Genomic DNA, 22008 nt, shown 5'->3' with positions numbered 1-22008 from the left:
CACAATGACTTTGAACTGAAATACTCAGGGAGTGACTCTACTTAGAGATGAATGATTTTTATTACTCTTCTGGAGTCTAGTTTTCTAAAAGGAGTTCATAATTCTCTAAACAAGTCAGTTTTAGTTCTCTTGTCTTAATAAAAGAAGAAGACATATGGTAATTCTTGGGCAAGGCCTGGGGAATGCTACAGGACCACAAGGGTGAAGAAGATAAGTAAGAGATAAATAAAACATTTAAGAAGTAAAAATTCAAAAAATTTAGATATCACAAATTGACTGTTTGTTTGTTTGTTTGTTTTGTGATTTTTTTTTTTTGCTTTGATTTTCCGCCAGTATTTGGAACCACCTGTGTTTCATTTGTCTCTCTGTTCTAAGCTGAATGTTATTGCCAACTTCAACAGTTTATGGAATTACTGTGTATCTCCCTCACTAGTTCCCTTTGCACAAAACCTAAATCCTCTGAAGAAGTAAGTCTGCATTTGTCTTGAGAACTTGAACACTGGCATGTCACTTGCCATCTGTCTTAAACTTTTTAAGTAACTTTTTGCCAAGACAAGTGTGGATTACAAACAACAACCTGGGACACTTCTGGTCTCAGAACTGGAAAAATAAGGAAATCCTTAAGTGTTATTTTAAGTACTTTGTTTGCTAGCAGTGTTTGTGGCAAATGAAAAATTGATCCTTAATTGTGTGGGAAATAAAGACATGATCTGAATGCCAATGGCCAAGGACAGACTTCAGAGACTTAGCAGTTTTGAAATTGATATTTGTGAACATCTGCTTTTTCCCCATAAATTTTAATATGGATTTCATCCTTTGAAACCCACAAAATTCTCAGGTGCTTCTTCAGTCTTTATCTTGGAAACATGCTTTTTTTAAAAAAACTCTCCTTTTTTTCCCGTTGAAGACATTCAAAATCACTTCTGCTAAAACAGCATTCCTTATACATAGTGCCTCTTGGAATGCCTAAAATATGATATTAAATGTTAGCAACTCAAAAACCTGTATTCAGCATGTTGAACCTGCAAAATGTTCAGTCCCAGAACACAAGCCATAATAGTCTTAATAAAGGATGCTGAAAAGTATTCATTTCTAGTCCCAGTTTATGCCTTTCATTATTCTGTAAATATTTATTTAATGTGTGCTTATTTTTAGCGCTGAAGTTATAGCAGCCAATACAACAGACAGAATCCCTGCCTTTATTGGGTTTTTGTTCCAGTGAGTGTAAATCTTCTCTAAAAAGAATTTCTTTTAAATTTTCAAAATATTGTTCACATAGTTCATTGGAAAACTTTACACTGGGCCTGCAAACCAATGATTTTAATCCATTCTTGATGTTGAACTAGACTCTAGTGATACAACTTGTGAACACAGGTAAGTTTCTGCTTTCAGGGAGAATAGAGTTTAGCAAACTTCTCACTTTATCAAGAAAGGCAGACCTTGGAAATAGGAACTTTGGAAAAGATCTGGGCAACCACGTATCATTCTGTATTTTAGATCCACCATAAGCAGTGCAAACAGTGCCTCTATCCCTGGGCTCTTGGGCATACTAAGAGCTGTTTCCATGGGTAGAAGATGAGTGTGTGGACCAGAGGAAAGGAAATAAAATCACAACTGGGCAGAGGGCAAACAGAATTAGCTGGGCACATGCAAGGCTAGCAAAGACATTAAATCTCTCTTAGGAAAGCAACTTTTTAATAGTGCAGTTCTGGCCACCCTGTTGCAGAGGCTATAAGCCATTTGCATAATAGGAGAGCCTCTGGAGGACAGTAGAGCTTTTTAATTTGGTTAGGCTAATAGTTTTCCATCCATTTACAGTGTAATGGAACCTCTCTCTTCTGCCTCTTGAACAGGAACACATTGGCAGGATGCCACAGGGCACGTGAAACGGGGCGATTTTCTCGGTGTGTCAGTTCTACTCCATCATTTAGAGGGGAAAAATTAATTAATTTACTGGTAACTAATTTAAGACATTATTTTCCATTAAAACCAATAGAGCCATATTTTGGAACAGAATGCAAATTTTGCATCCACTTTCAAGATAAAGCATGAAATTAAAACAGAGCCAAGAGCAGAGGGATTAAACCCTCCTGCACATTTTCCATCAGTCCCCTGCAAAGCCAACCTAATAAAAATAATGTTTTGATATGAATAATTGATTCTCAGTTTTATGTGAAGTGTAAATAAAAGCAAAGCCCCAGAAGCATTCCTTTCAACCCTACTGCCCCTTGGCTTTAAAAATTTGGGAGCTGCCATTAGATACAAGAAAATTCTGGGCCACTTCAGGCTCTGGCTTCTCATTTCCCCACAACCCAACGCCCAGCCCTGGGGCCCATGCTCACTGCCCACTGCATTTAAGAGCACTCCCTTGGGAGAGTTTGAGCTGGCCACTCTTTTGCAAGCTGAACCAAGAGAGGTTTTCTCAGTGCTCCCTCCAAGTCCTTAACACTGAGGTTGAGCCCTGGCCATCCTGCTCTCACGTACCCTTTACCCAGTCTCAGAATGCTATGCAGCAGGCAGGCCAGCTTATGTTCTTTGTGCTTTGTGTCCCTGAAACAGGATCTGGACCAGGTACAGCTCCATCTGGAAGAAGTGAGGTTCTTTGACGTGTTTGGCTTCAGCGAAGCAGCAGGAGCGTGGCAATGCTTCATGTGCAACAACCCCGAGAAAGCAACAGGTAAGAGCTCCCTCTCCCCCTGGCTGCTAAGAATCCTTTGTGCTCCTGGGATTTATGGGGATCCACAAGCCCCACTGTCCTGGTTGGATTTCTTTTGGCATAAACATCCTAAGTTGGAATAATGTTCAAAGGTGTTCCTGATCGCCTCTGCACTGTGCTGAGAAAGGTGTCACGCCTAAGTGAGAGTGAGAAAAAGGGAAGATGTTGAAAGGGAGAGAAACATAAACCAGAAAAAAACAAGAGAAACAGTGCCTTACATCTATGTGGCTATCAAGAAAGTGGTACTGGCCAATTTGCCCTGAAACATTCTTTATTTCAACCCAGATGACCCTGAGGGTTAGAGAAAAACAAGCATTCTGTTAAGAGCCCCAAAGAAATGAGATCACACTAAATGAGTGAATGGTTGCACAGACCCTCTCATCTCATAGTCCCCCCTTACACTTTCGCTTGATTTTTGAACTGAGTGACAAGTGAGACATTTAAAGAGTAAGGAATTATTTAAGAATGACTTTATAGCTGGTTATTCACCCTCCTCCTTCCTTTCTGCTGCCCAAGGAACTTGGTCCACTAACATTGCCGAAAAGTAATGATTGTAAGTGAATATGAGTGAAGCCCTATGCTAAACATGTCAGATATCTCATTTAACCTTTGCTATAAATTTTTTTTTTTAAGTGGAGGTGCTGGGGATTGAACCCAGGACCTTGTGCATGCCAAGCATGCACTCTATGACTGAGCTATATGCTCCCCACTACAGTAAACTTATAAGGCTAGTTTCAATGTTATCTCTATTTTACTGATTAAAATAAACCGAGGCATAGAGCATTCTGAGAACTACCTGAGGTCACACAGGTAATAAGTTAACAGTGGCAGGATTTGAACCCAATCTGACTCCAGAGCCCACGCTCTTAACCATTTCTCCATTCTGCTTCCTGTTTACACTTGCTCCAGTCTGACCAGTAGAAATAGGTTGATAATAAGTCTAATATTCAAAAAGTTCCGCTGCTCTTGGGAACAGAATATTTCATCACTCATGTGCCCTCTGAGAAAGCACAGAGTTCTCCATCTCAACACAGACGCTGCTCAGGAACTGCAGTTTAAACCAAAGATGGTGTCAAAACACTGTTGAACACAAGCCACTTTGTAGACAAGCCATCCTCTAGAGAGCCGTTGATGATACCACCTGCCCCCGTTCCTTGAATTTGGGGATTTTGCGCATCTTAAAGATCACCATTGTGGCAAGTCTATCCTCCTGCTCAGCCAACAGGATGAGGTTGAATCCAAAAAAAAAATACACACACACACACACACACACACACACACACACACACACACACATGTTTATTTGGCCACATGGAGATGTGAGGGGCTCACAGAGAGGCACCAATTAAAATGTATCACCCTACGGAGAAGGTACGAGTGGAAGAAGCTGGCAGTTAAGGACTGCAGCCTTCATGAGGCACAGATTGCTGGCTGGTTTCAGATAAGGTTTGAGTTGATGCCAGGCTGAATGCCCTAATTTTTAAAAAGTTAATTTAAGCAAAGAAGAAACTGGGGAACTGAATGTCTTCATTATGAGACTTTCTAATTAGACCTTATATCACCTGTGAAAAAGACAGAACATAAAAGAAACTTTATTGGAAATTGTTGTGAAACAAGGTACTTATCTGAGGTGGCTCTGAGAGGCCCTTAAGAATTTTCATTCCAAGTAAGCTGAGTCCTTAGCTCAATAAACATGGAATTGTATCTGGCCAAGGGAGGCTTGGAAAAAGGGCTGCAAATTAAAAACACAAAGTGTTCCTTTAATATATGTTTTCTCAAATTCACTGCCATGCACTTGAAAAGAACATTTTGCACATTTGCTCATTCTTACTTGTGTTTCTCACAGTTAAATATAGACTGAGAACATATAGCAATAAAAATTCAAACAAGGCCAAATATTTTATAGCAGAACATATTGAATCAAAATGTTTGGCGTGGAAATCTTCAGTCTACTTGGATTTCTTTGCTCATTTCCTCTTGCTCCATGAAAGGGTATTTGAGTCTGAGAGAAATCTTGTTTTAAACCATTATTTTCACCAAAACTCTTGACTCCCTGATAAGTTTATATAGGTTGTTGATCTCATTATCATATTTTTATGTAGCATATAAATTACATATTTCGTCTATATGAAAGGTCTGACATATTGCTGACACATATATTATTCATATGGATGATATTTGCGTTCATTTTCTGCTTAAATTATAAGTTTAAAGATGATCAAGACATAGAAATAAATATTCTGTTACTTGATTATGCAAAACTAGCATAGTATTTGCATCCCAATTTCATTTGTGAAATGCATGTTTGTTGTGTTTGTTGAATATGATACAATACCTCTGCTTTGAAAGGATTTATTGTCCAGTGAGGTCCAGAAGGCATATATGGAAAAGTCTAGCATACTTCCTTGTGTGTTTTTAGCATGTAATAAATACTTGTTGAGTGAGTCAATGAATGAATAATATTTAGAAATGGAAAAGTCAAATATACCTTGAATATTAAAATAAGGTATTTTAAGATTGTGATTATGTGTTAATTATATCAAATCATCACTATACCATCCTCAGGGCATTTTGAATCTTGTTAAGCAGAGGTTAGTGTGTCTTTCCTCCTTGAGAGAAGTCACTAGCTATACAATAAAGTCTGCTTCCCTGATTGTCTTAGCGCCTGACATGTACTGTGCCCAAGTCTTGTTACTGTTCTGGTTTTGTTAGCACCCCGGCAGGGCCCAGATCCCTTGTCAGCCTCAGGGAGGAGAGTGTCTGAAGAGGTAGGAATGGAGTCTAGGACAATAGGCTGAAGAAATCAGATTTGAAAGTTTTTTTTTAAGGTATTGACACATGATACAATAGTTGTTGTCAAGTGTTCATTGTTCTAATATATTTTAAAAAATGCCAGCGTCTCCATAAATCAGGAACAAAACATGATGCAATTAGAAAATTTCAATCAGACATCAGGAAAGACATCCTGAAATATAAATCCTTCTTAATAATGTGTTGACCAAACTATGGGACACCAGAAATTAACAGCAAATCAGCTGGCTTCCCTGGTCACTTTAAGTCCATTCCCCTCCTCCAGTCAAAGTCACATGACCCTACCAATTCCCAGTCACTTTCCCACTAGCTCCACCATTAACACATAGAAATTCACAGGCGTTTACTACCTGGTAGTCAATAAAATCTTTTTGTCCAGTTAGGTGCAAATGAAGTCAGAGGAAACTGAGTACTAGAACAATATAAAGGTCCTAAAATTATTATAATTGCTGGTATTTATATGCTAACTGTGTGCCAAGTTTTACATGCATTTTTCTCATTTTCTTACCACTATTGAGTCATTTTACAGACCAGGAAACTGAAACACAGAGAGGTTAAGTAGTTTTTCCAAAGTCATATAGCTACTAAGTGGTAAAGCTAGAATTTTAATCCAGGTTAATTCCTGAACCTGAAAATTCGATCTCTAGGGCAAATCCAAGTTAAAAGACATAGAATATTGAAAATTACAAGAAAAATTATTCCATAATGTCATAATATGTTGGAAAGACTGAGGAGTGATCTACCACTCCAATGATTTAATCTGCTTAAGAGCAGGGGTATTTGATATGATAACGTGTGGGAAATGATTACACGTGGGGAACAGTTACGAAGAAGCTCTTTCCAATCCCTCCAATTGCTGATTCAGTTTCCAATAATCATTTTATAAAAGTACAGAGCAGAAGATTTTAAAAAATCACTGAAATAACTCAAAAATCTTCAGAGACTTGCCTGGTGGTGTTATTGCCAATCGCATTACTCCACATGAATGAGAGACTAGAGATTGAGCAAGTAGATCGAACAGAACAGAACCTATTTCTGGAAAACAAAACAAATCCCCTTTATCAGTCGTCCTTGTGTCTCGGAACTGCTAGTACACGTTAACAGTAAGAGTTAGTCAGCTGGACCATCCTGGAACGCATCTGGCTTTCTAGTCAGTCGCATTTATTAAAAGGAGGAAGAGGAACTAAATCGTGACTTTCAGTCTTGTCTCTTGAGACACATGGGATGCCTTTGTTCTTACTCCCACAGAAAACAGTTCAGAGACAGCTCAGTTTTGGCACTTGTGTCTTCCTCTGTGGATCTGAGAGCTTGCCAGTGTGATTACTCTCTTAGTCACTAGATACTTAGATATTGAATGTGATTGTCCGTAGGAGGTCTTCTTAGGTTACAAAAGAGAATGAAAAAAATTTTTTTCAGACAGCCTTCTGAAAAGATTCCCTTTTAGAATTCAATTTCAAATATTTGTGCTATAAGAGCACACTGTCCATTATATCACATGGGCAAATAGAGATGGTTTCAAGGTGATACTGGGATAAGAAAGACCTCTGTCAGATTTTCTTCAGACACTAGAAACTGGTAACAGTGTGATTCTCCTTTGGCGGGCCCCTTCAGCACGGGCTAGATGGCCCTCTACTCCAGACGCCAGCATGAAAATGGACCAAAATACCTCTGAGGTCCCAACTCGTAAGACATAAATAGCCTTGTAGGTCCATTAACATGAAACTTTTCCATGTAATTTCAGTGCCAGCTTTTCGCAGAACTTTAAGGGTGACGAAAGAAAACCCACTTTGGATTTGTACGATGGCTGGGTTTGTCTTATGATGCCTTCCCTCCTACCACACTATGCAAGAACGTTGCCATCCATGTTAAATGTGGTTGGAGCCCCCCAAAACAGTGCAGTGCTTGGGCAGGATAACGTTCCATCTTCACACGTATATACTGCCAGTGACTGCTGAATATGGACTGAGTACATAAAACTGAACCCCAGCCTGTTTTTGTTCAAAAATACTTTAAATTACTTAATGACAAAACAAATACGCACTCATCAATTCAGAGACGTTACTATCCTGAAATTTTTTTCCTTTTCCCCTCTTCCTGTCTCTCTGTTCTGTGCCTCTCTGTTAAGATTTCCCACATACTCATATTCTTTCTCTCCCTCTCTCTCTCTCTCTCTCTGTCTCTCTCTCTCTCTTTCGCACAGATACCTGCAGACACACTGGCATACATGGACACACCACACTGACAGAATAAACTCCTCTCTGTCCTTTCCATTCTCTGCTCACACCTTCTGTAGTATACACAGCACATTGCCATCAGTTTTCCCCACTAGACAGTAAGCTAGAGAAGGAAGAACCATACATTACCTGGAACATGGTAGCATTTAACAAGTTTTTGGCATATAGATGGATGATTGAATAATTCATGGATCACATAAAGTGATGGGATGACTATGGAAGAAATAGGATTTGTTTTGAAATGCAACTGTAAAATCTAATTCTTTCTTACAGTTTAAAAAAAAAGCTTACTAAACTGAAACCTTGAAATAGCAACTTTTGTGAAGTAAACTTTATAAGAAAACATTGCTGTTTACAAGGTTCCAATTCCATACGGGTACCCAATTATAATATTTTACTAAAAGGTTTCAATACACACATACACAATAGAATCCATAGTAAACTTGCTAATAACCCGTGAGCCTCGATGAGAAATAAGCTAAGATCAGCACCCAACACCATTCAGGGGTTAATTTCTATTTTTCCGCCAGCATCACTATCCTAATTCTTCTGCTGCTCCTTATTGGGTCAACAACAGTCTTATCTTGAAAGGGGAAAGTATACGTGCAGCAAAGCCTGAGTCACTCCGTGGTTACCCACAAACAAACCAGGCATTGAAATGTGTCCTTTTGTACTTGGAGAATAAAAGATGAGACAATCCAACATATGGAGGAAGAGAAGCACACTTTAGAAAGGCAGACTAAAGTGAGTAAATCAGTCTATCACTACACACATTTAAAAGACATCGATTTAAAGAATTTTTACATAGCTTCTTAAAATAAAGCATTTAATAGATTTTAAAAGAGTTCTAATCACCATCTTTTGGAGTAAATCTAATTTTTTATTGACCTATACAAATACATAAGGAATGAAATTTGTTTTTCAGCCACAAGCTCACCGATGCAAAAGACATACAAGTGCATTTAGCAGCTACTGAGAATGAAGTCATCAAATATTTCAGTGGTGTGGTCATATTTTGCCTTGGGTCTTATCCTTCCAACCTTCTCAGAAACTGCACAGCGTAGATTACTCTTCCTTTTTTCTCTTAAATAGAATTTTCCATTCTTCATTTAAACTCCCATTTTTTTCAATTGAAGTATTGTCGATTTACAATGTTGTGTTAATTTCTGGATACAGCATAGTGATTCATTTATACATATATATACATACTCCTTTTCATATTCATTTTCATTATAGACCATTAAAAGGTATTGAATATAGTTCCCTGTACTATGCAGTAGGACCTTGTTTTTTAATCCATCTTGTTTATAGTAGTCAGTATCTGAAAATCTCAAACTCCCAATTTATACCCCCCCCCCCTGCCCCCGGTAACCATTGGCTTTTAAATCCACTGAACTGGCTTAAATCTCCTTTGCCTCCACCTACTGCCTCTCTGCCTCCTCTTGAAAGCCAAAAGAGTTGTCACTACTCACTCTGTATTTCCTGCCTCCTCCTCCTCCTGACTCAACCCTCTGTATTCTGGCTTCTAAACCCATTATGTCTGTGGTCATTAAGGTCGTGCAGGTCCCAGGTACTGGGTATATTTCAGTTCTTGTGTCACTTGCCTTTTAGCAGCATTCAATTCTGTTGGCCAGTTGCTCCTCCTTCAAACATTTCTGCCTTTAGCTTCCATGACAAATCACTCCTCTGCTCTCCCTCCTACTCTTAGTGCTCCTTCTCAGCCTCCTTTCCAGGCCCACCTTTCTCTATCCAGCTCTTCATTGTTAGAGCATCTCACTTCCCCTCACTCTAACTCTCTCCCTGGTCAGTCTCCACTGGTTCCACAGCTTCCATAACCGCTTCCATGAGACAACTCCCAAATGTGTATCTGCAGTCCAGGCTCCTCCTCTGAACTCTAGATTTACTTCTCCCATCACCTGCTTGGTGCTTCAAAGGCATCTCAACTGCAGAACAAGATGTTGAAGAGAAAAAATAAAGTGCTATTGGCAACTTACGACTTTTTTTAAAAAAGTCATCTCAAACTCAGTTTATTTAAATTAAAACTCGTAAATGCCCCACCCTTGCCCCTAAAAACATTTGATTTTCTTCCAGCATTCCCCATCTCAATAAATACATCATCATTCATTCTGTTTCATCAACTCAGAATGAATGTCCTCTCCCTCACGCCTATCTAATCTCTCATCTAGTATTCTGGATTTTACCTTCTCAATTACTCTCAACTCTGTCTACCTCCCTCCATCACCCTAGAGCAAACTACCATCACTTCTTACCTAAAATAATGGCAATAGTCTCCTGACTCAGCTACTTGGACCTTCAGATCTCCCTCAGAGATCTGCAGCCAGAATGTCCTCTTCAAAGCACAAATCTGATGGGACCACCCCCTGCAAAAAACCATACAGTGGCTCCCCAAACTCCACATCATACTCCTGACAGCCTCACATGCAATGATCTCTCCCAGCCTCTTCAGCCTCCTCTTGTACCCCATACTGTCTGCTCCTCTCTGCTCTGGCCAGAAGGACCTCTTTTCAGTTTCCTATACTCACCACACTTCTTCCTGCCACCAGGCTTTTGTATCTGCTGTTCTTCTGCTAGGGGTGCCCTTTTCCGATCACCTCATTAATGTAGATCTTAGCCTTCCTATTATAACTCAGATTCACTGCCTCAGGGAAGCTTTCTATAACCTCCTGACTGATGCTAAGGTCCTCAAAGGACTTCGGACCTCTCCTTATAACATTTGTTACACCTGTCATCTTGTTTTTTGTTGTTGTTTTGGGTTCTTAAGGGGGGGGGTTGTGTGTGAATATTTGATTCATGTCTGTTTCCTCCAGTAAACTATTTCTTTGGAGGGAACACCTCTCATCCATCTATCCTCAATCCATAGCACACAATAGATACTCAATACATATTTACCAAATAAGTGAACAACCAATTCTGTATCTTCTCAGAAAATTTTTAGCAAAATTTTTCTTAAGCAAGTGATGACAAAAAAACAAATTAATGAATTCACAGTGATTCATTTTAAGAGAAAAAAAGTATTCAAATGGTGGCATTTGCGGTGTGCCTTTTGTGCCAAATTATTCTTCACGTAAACAGTAGTTTCTTAAATAAGTTCTTTTCAAAAGTACTATGAGAGATCATTTTATTTAACAGAGAATGAGGCATTGTGTGTGTGTATGTATGTATGTCAAATGTCATGATGTATATGTTATAGATAAGCTTCCAATGCAGACACTGTAAAACTTGTATTTATTGGCAAAAGGTTTGAGGCCAAGCATTGAACCACAACAGACGGAACTTGTGTTAAATAATTCCACAAACGCAGTGTAGACACACGTTGGAATACTCTTAAATACCAAGGATGTCTGTGCAGGTGGAACAATGGCTAACACGAGCTCAACTTGTACAGCCCAGACAAGATGACCCTCCTTATCACAGATCTGGTACAAGGATGTCAGATCTGTTTTTCCTCATTTAAGGAAACTTCTACAATGTTCAGGCAGTGTGGGAAAGCACTCGACTTTTAAAACTATCTAAAACCCTATAGCCAGATGTTGCCCACAGTACCTACCCATGAGATCATATTAATGGGATGACAACATGGGAAATGAGTGTGGACCCCTTTCTTATTTAAAGTTCAAGTCTAAGACTGAGCAGTTCTCTCCATTCCTTTCCACCATTTCTTCTCTTTTCCCACGGGTCCCTATCACTCATTAGTGGGCAAGTCTGGGCCAGTCCTCTTTGATAGCTTCCCATAAAGGCACAAAGGTGACCATACTTACTGCTCAGAACTACTAAACAGGTTACCTTCTTGCCAAGTGACCTTAGAACTTTTGTTTCACTGATGAAACAATAACTGAGCCAAATCCCACAAACACTGATTCTGAGCATTTTTTTCTACAACTCTGTTAACTTAAGCCAAGGACACACATATGATCTTATACTGCTGTCCTAGTCTTGAATTTTATAGAAAGGTCATGACAATTTTCTTCCCACTATTGCTTTTATAGTTTTACTATCTTGGATATTATATGACCTAGTACTGTCATCTAACATGAAGCTATTATCATTTCCTAGAAGTTTTTGAGCTAAATTAGAATCACCTGGGTGTCCTGTTAAAAATGCAGGGCCCCTCACCCTACCCCAAAATTATGATTCATTAGGTTTGGGGTGGTGCCCTAGAATGTGCATTTTAACAAGCCAGCAAGTGATTTCAATGTAGGTGGCCCTCAGAACACAGTTGGAAAACATTGCTCTACAGGCTTATAAAATAATAGTTCTGAGGCTTTTTTTAGATCACTATTTCAACAATTAATAAAGAAGCCTAGAAAGCAGACTGTGTTTTGATGGATGTGAAATTATTGAGAAAGGAAGCCATTTCAGTCACACATCAAAGTATCCTTAAAGGGCAGCTGTCAAATTGAATTTGTCCTATTTTAGACCCCACACATCTTATGAGATGTTGCAAAATCAATGCTGGATTATGCCTTATTGTTTATTCACTACTGATAGGGAAATATGACCCCCCCCCCCCAAACACTGCCTGGATATTCATATGAAACATGCCATTCATTACAATCCTTAATGATTTCAGAAACCACAGACAGGCCACTAAATATGGCTCCTCCTCACTTAATATTTCTTTAAGCATTTCCTCTGTAATCAGAGTTGGCTTTATTAGAACCAGCACACACACACGAAAATCAGTAAAACCATGGAAGGGAATTGAAGTAAATTTGAGACTCTCAATACATACAAAGAAATTCCCTACAGACTCTGTAGGAGGTGTGGTTCCCAGAAGCAGTGATTTCAAGGGAAATTTTTTTAAAAGACATACTTTTCCTCAGTTCTTATTTTAAAACTATATATCTGAGATTTACATTTTTCTTCCAGAAAATGCTTTCTGTTGAAGGTATTTGTCTTTAATAATCAGGAAAGAATATCTAAGAAATCAAATATCACAAATTATATTCATGACAGTCATAATTATTTGTGCACAGTGCAATACTTTCAAGAAAAAAGTTGCATAAGCCAAAAAGCACACAGTATAAGGAATTTTTGAGTCTGGATGGAAGTCGGTGTACAGTGTGAATAGTAGTTATGGGCAGAGATAGAAGTCACCATCTTCTGTCCTAAGAACAAACAGAACGTCTGGAAGAAAAGAGAGCAACCACCAATGATGTGGAAAACTCTCCCAAGGCAGCCCAATCCATTATTGGATTTGCTTGAAAATGGCAGTCTTGGTGAATAAATGGATCGATCACTCAAAAACAGAAGAGTTCACCTCCCTTTTGGGACTCTTTGAATTGCCTGTCACATCTCAAGTTCAAAGCTGGCAGTCCTTGAACCTTAAAAGGATTTCCCATCCTACTCTGAATTCTCTCTCTATTCCTAACACTTCCATACAAGTTCCATTATAATCTTAATTGGAGGGAGGGAGACTGGTTTTATCCTAAAGCCATTAGGATATGGTATTTATTTAAAAAAAAAACAAAACACCTGTTCATCATCACTGTAAAAGATGATGATGATTTTATGTTCATGATCATGGTCATGAATGTAATGATAGTAGCTACTATTTGTTGATCCCTTAGTATGTACCAAGACTTAGTTAAGTAAGGCCACTGTTAACCCTTACAGCATTTTTGGGTGCCTTTATGATGTCCATTTGGGGATGTATGACTTAAACAGCAAAATTCAGGCTGAATTTCAGCCCATACTCACCCCTTGGCTAAGTGCTCTTATCCAGTGAACAAGCTGCATAACCATTCATAGCGGCCCTGTTGTGAAGCATGACAACTCTAAAGAGGAGAAAACTGAAGCTTAGTGAAGTTAAATAATTTGCACAAGATCAGTCAGCTGTTATGTAGCAGATTCTGGACTTCAGCTGAGGTCTGGCTCCAAAGTCATTGCCCTGTCCCATTAACTATAGGCCTATACCAGAGAAAGTCTTTGGTACAGCCCTGTATGATTCATCATAGTAAGGAGTAAACATGGCATTCAACACACTATGTTTAAATTATAATTGGCTACAGATATATTCACAATTGCAACAAATCTTAAAACAAGTTGGAGACCTTGAATTATTGAACTTGTGCTCTTGAGATAAGAGGAGTTGTATGACTACAGAAATTAGTTTACATTATGTTACATTACAAAGCATTAGCTTCCACTTTGCATGATGCCAAAGGTCTTTTGGATTGGTCTCTCCTTGAATCTCACACTCATTTCTTCCTCTCCAAGTCCCACCAGATTTTCATCACATAGAATTAGTGACAGTTCCTAGAATGCATTTCATGCCCCCTCTCTCAGCCTCAGCCCTTTGCATGTGATTTTATTTTTCAGAATACGCTTCCTCCCTTCACCTTCATCACTACTCCTTGCCCTTCAGAATTCAGCTCAGACGTCTACTCCAGGAAGCTTTCCTGCTTCCTACACCCAGTATAGAATGGGTGTCACTCCAGGGTGTTCCAATCTCCTTACCGCTGACTTTCAGGTACATTCTGGCAGGAGAGATCAGAGGGAGGGAGCAGAGTGAGGCTGGCTTGCTTATTCCCAATTCCCTCCCTGCTTGATTACTTCAGGTTGACTGTCCTCGCCCAAGTCCACAGGTCCTGTCAAGCAGCACTCTGCATACAGGTCTCCCTCTGGGTCCTAACTCTTCTCTCTTCTTTCCTTTCCAACCAGAGAGGGATGTTATGCCTCCCCATGGTTCCTGGCTTCAGAGTACTATAGTGCTTTTCCTACTCCTTTCCCATATCTGTGTAACAGCCCCTTTATTAACTCCTTTCAATTACCCAGCTTGATCTGCCCTCTGTTTCCTGCCAGGACCATGCCTGATCCATAGCTGGTCCCATCTTGGGTCCATGAGGCTTCATGCCTGTGCTGCTAGACCTTCACAGGCTCTACCCCTCTCCTTAGTCCTTAAGAAAAGCAAAGTCCTTTCTAATGGGGCTTCAGAAGAGTTTTATTTTATTTTATTTTTTATTGAAGTATAGTTGATTTACAATGTTAGCTTCAGGTGCACAGCAAAGTGATTCAGATATATATATATTATACATATATATGTATATTTTCAGATTCTTTTCCATTATAGCTTATTACAAGATTTTGAATATAGTTCCCTGTGCTATATATTAGATCCTTGTTGTTTATCTATTTTATATATAATAGTGTGTATCTGTTAATCCCAAACTCCTAATTTATCTCTCTCCCCTACTTTTCCCTTTGGTAACCATAGTTTGTTTTCTGTGTTCATGAGTCTATTTCTGGTTTGCAGAATACTTCTCAAATGAAGTCCAATATGACCTCCCATGACTGTTTGATAATTGGGATCTTACACCAAAAAATCTTGAATTTCCTGCAGACCCTCCATCTTCAGCCCATGACTTTGATCAAAGCAACAGCTTTATGAACTTGCTTCTGAGTTTGTTGATTCTTCCAGCTTCTTTAAGTGTTTTTCTTTTCATGTGCCTTCCCTCACATGTCCTTCTTGTTACCTCAGGCCTTCTCTGCACTCTTCCTAGAAGATCCTTTCTCCCTTCTTCAGTGGGAGCCCAGGTTTCGTGTCATCCTCTCCCAGTTAGAAGTAGAATTTCCTTTCTTTGAGTTCTGTAATCTTGGCTTTTACTTCTCTGGTGGCACTTGCCAAACTTTATATTGAGTTGTAGAATTTGTAAAATGCTTTATCTCCCCACAAGATGATATTCAAGTTCCATCTGAGTTGGGCTTTGTGACTCCCTCAGATGTAAACACAGTGCCTTGCACCTTATTTGTGCTCAAAAGTATGTGTTGGATTGGATATGGTTGGTAGATTAACAGAGGAGTATTCTTTATTGGTTTAAGGTATCTGTATCTGATATTATTTCACTCTTAATTCACCAACTTTATGTTAAGACCAACACCTTCAAATTTCATCTTTTATCAACATAAAATCTTTTCAACTTTTGGTGCACAAAAAGGAATACAATTAATGTATAAACATTTGTATTAGCATTCCAAAAGACTTTTAAGTTGATAAAAATCCTTTCTAATGGGGCTTCAGAAGAACTATGGTAATAGTTTGGGTTCCAGTTGCACTAGAGAATTCAGTTTAATATTCCATAGTTTTTTCAGCCAACTGATAATTTTAAAAAGGAACAGATTCAGGTCAGTAGAGAATGTCTTAGCCAAATTGTGGTTCTGTGAATGAAATAATGTGTTAACTGGCAAGTGAGAAAATATTTAAATACCCTATATGCGCATGATTATTCCCTCATAGTCTCATAACACATGTTATTTCTCGAGTGAAATATGATCATCCTTAAAAAGAATTAGTTCCCTGATTGACCATCAAGAGATCGTGATACCGTATGAGAATTATTGCTTACAAGGACATGCTATGGGCAACAGACCTATTAAAAGGATACATGGCGGGTCACGCATATGCTAGACATAATTATAAGAAATTGTTTTTTGAACATGGAATAGCCGCTGGAAAAAAAAATTTAAGTCTTTCTTTTTTTGCCTTTTGAAACTATTTTAAAGTCAATCTTATGGCTACAAGTAGCCTGATGTTTACGAATTATTTGAAGCTAACTGTGATGCCTAAATTGGGGCCCTAACATGCAGCTAGTTTAAAGTGCTGCTAACATTCCTTCCTAAAACCCTTTCCATGGGCTTTTCCCCTGGGACCCACTTTCCCTGGACTACAATGAAAAGTCTTTACTTAGCAGCATTTCTCCACCGTTCTTCATCCTTTCTTTCTCAAGTAAGCCTGTCATTCTGTCTGGAGTCTCTCACGGTTGTTATGGGCATAGGGGTCTGTGGGTATGCTATCCCAGCCACTCCATGTCTCAAACAATTCCTTTAGCTATTTGGTCAAATATGACTTTTGTCACATACACTTCAGGTGAAACATTTGGTCCTGCCTTGAGGAGATTCGGATCTACATTTAGAAGAACTTGTAACTAATTCTCTATGTCAGATCCAGAAGGATCTATGTACTTAAATATTACTTAAACCAATCATGATTTCAAATCAACTCAGATATCATGACTATTTCAAATGTTTCTTTGAGTAAATATGAAAAACTAAGACTGGAAAAAAGCATACTGTTACTAAATAACATTGAGTTATATTAAATCACCTTACCACTAAAACCAAGGCAAGAAAGCAATATGGTTACAGTTGGTGAAGTAAATTCTTTAATGAGAATAGGGAGCAGAGGGTGGGGGAGTTCTTTGCTACTGACATAGTGTCCTAAGATTAATTTCTTTATTTTGATTTTTCATCTCTCAACAGCTTTGTAAAGCTGATAGGTAGGAGCTATTATTGTTTCCTCTTTGATAGTCAGAAAATAGTAGTTAAATCAAATCTAACTCTTCTGAAATCTTACTCAAAAAATCTTTGAACATTACAATTAGATTAGCAGGTTTTTTTCTAATTCAAAAGCATGGGAAATGGATGTTTTAGAAAAAAAATTTGGCTTGGGTATTTCCTTGGTTTTTTTAGTTAGTTTGTTTGTTTTCTCTTCCATCTCCTCTTGGTTCTTCCCCTCCTCTTCCCAGACTGGCTGCTGCGCCCTTCATAACTCAACAGCATGTGTTAGTAGTCATTCATGGAAACCCTGGCCTAGGCCAACACTGGGAGCACACTGTGAGCAAACTTTCCCTGTCCTCTAGGTTGAATAGCACTTGGGGAAGACATGGTGTCCCATGTATTTAGCTGCCACACAAAGAAAGCAAGCACTGTGTTGATGGCAAATTTAATTTTACAAAGAGCAACTAGCTTTAAGAAAGGTCTACATCAGATGACTCCTAGTAAATCAAAGCTGAACACTGAGATAATTTTCTTCAAACTGATTGTCAATGATTCTTAAGTTTCCGCTTTCCCTGCCCTCTACTATGCATCATCCAAGCCACCATGAAGTGTCCCAGAAAATAGAGACACTTCTCATCACTGATACCTCAGTTCAGATGTCACCTCGAATGTCCATGCTCTTTCCTGACCACTTACATGCTTGTGCACCAACCCCCAAGTCACTCACTCCCTATTGTCTCTTCATCATAACCCTATCCCTATCTGACAATATATTTCATGTGTTGTTCCAGTTATTAGCCTTAATTCAGGATTGACAATGGACCATCCAACTAACTAGTCATCAGACAAGAAAGGAAAAACACCAAGTTAACTTTAATAGAACTTTGTTTATAAAAACTATACATTTCATCATTCTTAACCTGACAGTGCTGTCAAGGTGGGCAAACCCTCTGTCTATTTGACCTACATTAGAAATCATCAGTTATTTGACTTATATTTAAAAAGATGGTAGGATGGGAAGGATAAGTTGTGTCATGTGGTCAAAGAGGTGATGTCCAGATTACACAGTGATAGAACAACTTTCATCACTTCCAAGGTGCTCTGAAAATTGAACATAAATGTATATAAGTAAGTTTTGTCATACCACCCTGAAATCAGATGCTTTCACGTGAATTTGAAGAGTGAATCTTGTGGAGTTGGTAAAACAAATGAAATTCTTCAGTTCAACATCTAAACTTCTGTCATCATAATGGATCATCGAATTCTCTGGTAATGTGTAATCATACACATGCTACTTCAATGTTAAATGAATCCATTCATTCCACAAATATGTATAGACTATGTACTATTTGCCAGGCACTATGTTAGATGCCTGGTGTAACAACAGTGAACAAAAAAAGAGCTTTCTGTTGAATGGGAAAGAAAGACATTAATGAGGTAAAAGCCAATAACCACCTGCCAATGATGATGCCTGATAAAGAAACACTCTGAGTGCTATGAGAACATATAGCAGGCTGACTCACTTGGGTCTGGGTTTGGGGAAGATCTCCCAGAGGAAGCAATGTTTGAGTTGAAACATAAGATGATTGGTTTTTGACTAACTGAAGATTCGAATATAGAGAGTGGAGGTAAAGTGTGTTCCAGGCAGTGGAAATATGTTCAGAAGAGTTGAGTAAATTTGCCTTTGCAGCTGTTGAGGATTCAGACAAACACATCTTTTGGAACACTACATTGACTCTTGCTGCCAAATAGCTAAATATTCTTGGTTTGTGATTATAAAGCTGTATTTCTAAGCAGTTCATGCAGGAAGAATACAATGAAACGAAGGATTTAGGAAGCACAGAAAGCTTGAACCTTAAAAATTGCTAACCAGATGCTCTTTTTGTGAACTATATTCCTTTCGCGAATCTGAGTAAGGGCTTTCAACACTTTCTCATTATCGTATCTAAATTGTGCATTCTTTCAGGGAAAAGGGGGGAAAGGTTAACCAAATTCATCATTTATTAGCCCACTTTCCAAATATATTTACTTGGTTCTGGTTCACTGTATAATTCTGACTTTTGATCACTTGCCAAATAAATAATGGAAAATAAATGGCTGATTGTTCTGTTACCTTCAACAGTTGTAAATCAAGATGGCCAGCCTCTCATAGAAGGAAAACTTAAAGAGAAGCAAGTCAGATGGAAGTTCATCAAAAGGTGGAAAACCCGTTATTTTACACTGGCTGGAAATCAACTTCTGTTTCAAAAAGGAAAGTCTGTAAGTCCCTTTGCCACCTTTACACTTGGTTTTTAAGGTCTTGATCTCTGCCAACCAGCTAGGCATTTTGCCTTGAGTCAAAATACCAATAATTATTTCTTCTCCATTTTACAATTTTACAGGGTCATTTTATTACATATGCCCCTTTGACTGTCTATTCTGTTCATTCCTACATTAGTTGGTTCACTGTCCCTCTTCAGTTTATTATGGGAGGGTTTTTTTGTTGACTTAAGTTTTAGAAGACGAACTGTAGAGGGTCTACCAGGGGATCTCAACTTGAACGCGGTGCCTTCTGTTTCCTTGTGGATTGCCTACATAAATGTGTGGCTTATGATGTTGACTCTGACTTCTTTTATAACTAGAGGTTATATTTGGAGGTGGGGGCGTGAGGAAGGGGGACAGTAGGGAGGGAGGAAGAAACAAAGGCTGATTCATTTTAAGTACTTTATACCAAGTTCAATTCTGATTAGAGAAAAATATTACTATCTTTCATTCATTTAATAGTCAGTTAATGAATAGAACAGAATTCTCAGGGAATTAATACATATTCATTTCATATGATTTTCAATCTGAAGTAGGATGCTCAGTAAATATCTGTATTCTGAATTTTCAGAGGGAATCGTCTGAAAAAGCATTCTATTCCAATCAACTATACAAAGTTATCCCTTTCTTTTCACATCAGTTTTATTTATCATTAAATTCTCTTCATTGAGGATCAGGGAGCATGAAGTCTTGACCTATTTCTTGGCCATTTTGAGATATAATAATAATAGCTTATCAGTGCTTACCACATGCCACGCTGGATTGCCTCCAACAATCCTCAGAATAATCCTTTGAGGTCAGCACTTTTGTTATTGCCATCTTATACACGGAGAAACTGAGGCCCAAAGAGACGGATTGGCTTGTTCAAGGAAAGAGTCATCATTCAGGGATGGAGTGCTGCCTTCACTTACTTGCTGAAGTATACATGCTAATGTGGTGTATACTGGTGGGTGTTTGTTGCTGATGTTGGTTTTGTTTTTCCTTATTTTTTGCAATTTTCTCTGTAGACTAGGGGAAGAAGAATGCTTGTGTTTTTAGGAAGTGTGATGCTTTTCTTTGACTGCCAAACTCTTTTATGGAACATATCTTTATTTTTTTTAAAAAGGTGAGAAGGGGTAAAACTGAAGTCAGGCTCAGGCAGTGTGACACCAAAGAATGTCCTCAAATGAGTACACTGCCCTACTTCTTATGTAAACTTAAAATGCAGGGTCAGTGGCAAGTCAAACTGTGTCTGAATTAATAAATGAGAAGGTTAAAAAATAAATAAATAAAAATAAATGAGAAGGTTAAATTACTTAAAAATTACAATTCACTAAGTGCACAGGCACTACATCTTTCAAGTGCTCATTACAAAATTTGTTTGAACTTATTACACAACAGGCATTAAGTATAGTATTATCTGAATTATGACAAATTCTGATCAATGCTCTTTTCGTTAATAAGACTTCACATTAACTTTTTGAATGTGAAAAAAAAAAAAACGTTTTGGTGACACCCGATTTGAACTCATATTACTTTCTTCATCTGCATGTTTTATAAAATATAATACACTTTTCTGTAGCTGAGGTCTTTTTGAACAGGAAGTATGATGGTGTGTTCAATTTTGACAGTTATTGGAGGTTTAAGGAAACTTTTTTTAGCATAGATTCACGTTGAAATGGCATTTTTAATGCATTTAAATAACTATTTTAATCTCCTCTTTTTATTAAAGAAATCAAAAGTTAAGATGTAGTGATTTTTTTGCTCCCTTGAGACAAAGAAGAGCTAGTGCATAGAGTGGTTTTCCTGAACTCCAATAATGACCTTTATACTTCTTGATTCGGAGCTTTTTAATAAAGTTTAGAGAATTGGCTAATTTGTTTAACGTCTTTATCAGGAAATAATGGTCTGACATTCCAGAAATTTGACAGGACATTTTGGCTCAAGAATTGGGAAATATAATATAGCATGAAGACCATAGCAAAATCCCTCTCATCCCCAGGGACACAGTAACTTTGCAGTGGTCAGCAGTCCAGCTGAATCTTCAGCCACGTCATAAAGGGCCTTTCCTGTAAATGAGAAGAAATGTGCATTTTAGAATAAGAACTAAAAGATTATCATGTTATTTTTCACTTTTGCATTCTTAAGGTATTAATCTCCACCTAACAGCTAGGCAACAGTATCCTTAGACTTCCTGTCTGTTTCTTAGTTGATTCACTGTCCACTAGTAACATGTTTCTCTTGTTCAGTTCCTACATGTATCAATTTCTATACTATAAGCTAATTCAAAAAATACAATTTTATAAGTGTCAGATACTTTCTATAAACCAAATTAAGCTCACAAAGTATTATCTAGTACAGATAACTTCAAATTTTATCCTGAAAGAATTTTGCACAATCTGTATAATACCTTACGGCATTTTAAGTTGCAAGAACACTTTTATCGTAATTTTAAACAGTTGCACAGACTGTAGTTTCTCTTGAATTGTAAATATTGTCATTTTAATATTTAAAAGGCACATCTCTCCTTTAAATGTAACCAATAGAAAAAAATACCATAGCAATTTGGCACCTAACGCCATTCATTTCAAAAAATAGATAAATTATCTCTTTTTAGTGGAAGTGTTTACATTGTTTTTTTCTTTGAAATTATATTTTTGTTCTAACATT

General features: G+C 38.0%; 1 protein-coding gene across 8 annotated transcripts in view; it reads left to right on the top strand.

Annotated features, from left to right (window-relative positions):
• VEPH1 (ventricular zone expressed PH domain containing 1) overlaps positions 1-22008 on the top strand; it is a 241986-nt gene that overhangs the window by 167249 nt on the left and 52729 nt on the right. For 7 of the 8 annotated variants that reach the window (XM_064492326.1, XM_064492329.1, XM_064492319.1 and 4 more), the window contains 2 exons: positions 2560-2677; positions 19181-19317. In XM_064492326.1, coding sequence (XP_064348396.1) covers positions 2560-2677; positions 19181-19317 — 255 coding nt within the window. Of the gene's footprint in view, positions 1-2559; positions 2678-19180; positions 19318-19439; positions 19658-22008 lie in introns of those variants that run through there. The other variant, XM_064492324.1, reaches the window with a different exon arrangement.

Source organism: Camelus dromedarius, chromosome 2 (genome assembly GCF_036321535.1).
Source record: "Camelus dromedarius isolate mCamDro1 chromosome 2, mCamDro1.pat, whole genome shotgun sequence".
NCBI classification, from domain to species: domain Eukaryota; kingdom Metazoa; phylum Chordata; class Mammalia; order Artiodactyla; family Camelidae; genus Camelus; species Camelus dromedarius.
This window is presented reverse-complemented; position numbering and strand designations above follow the sequence as displayed.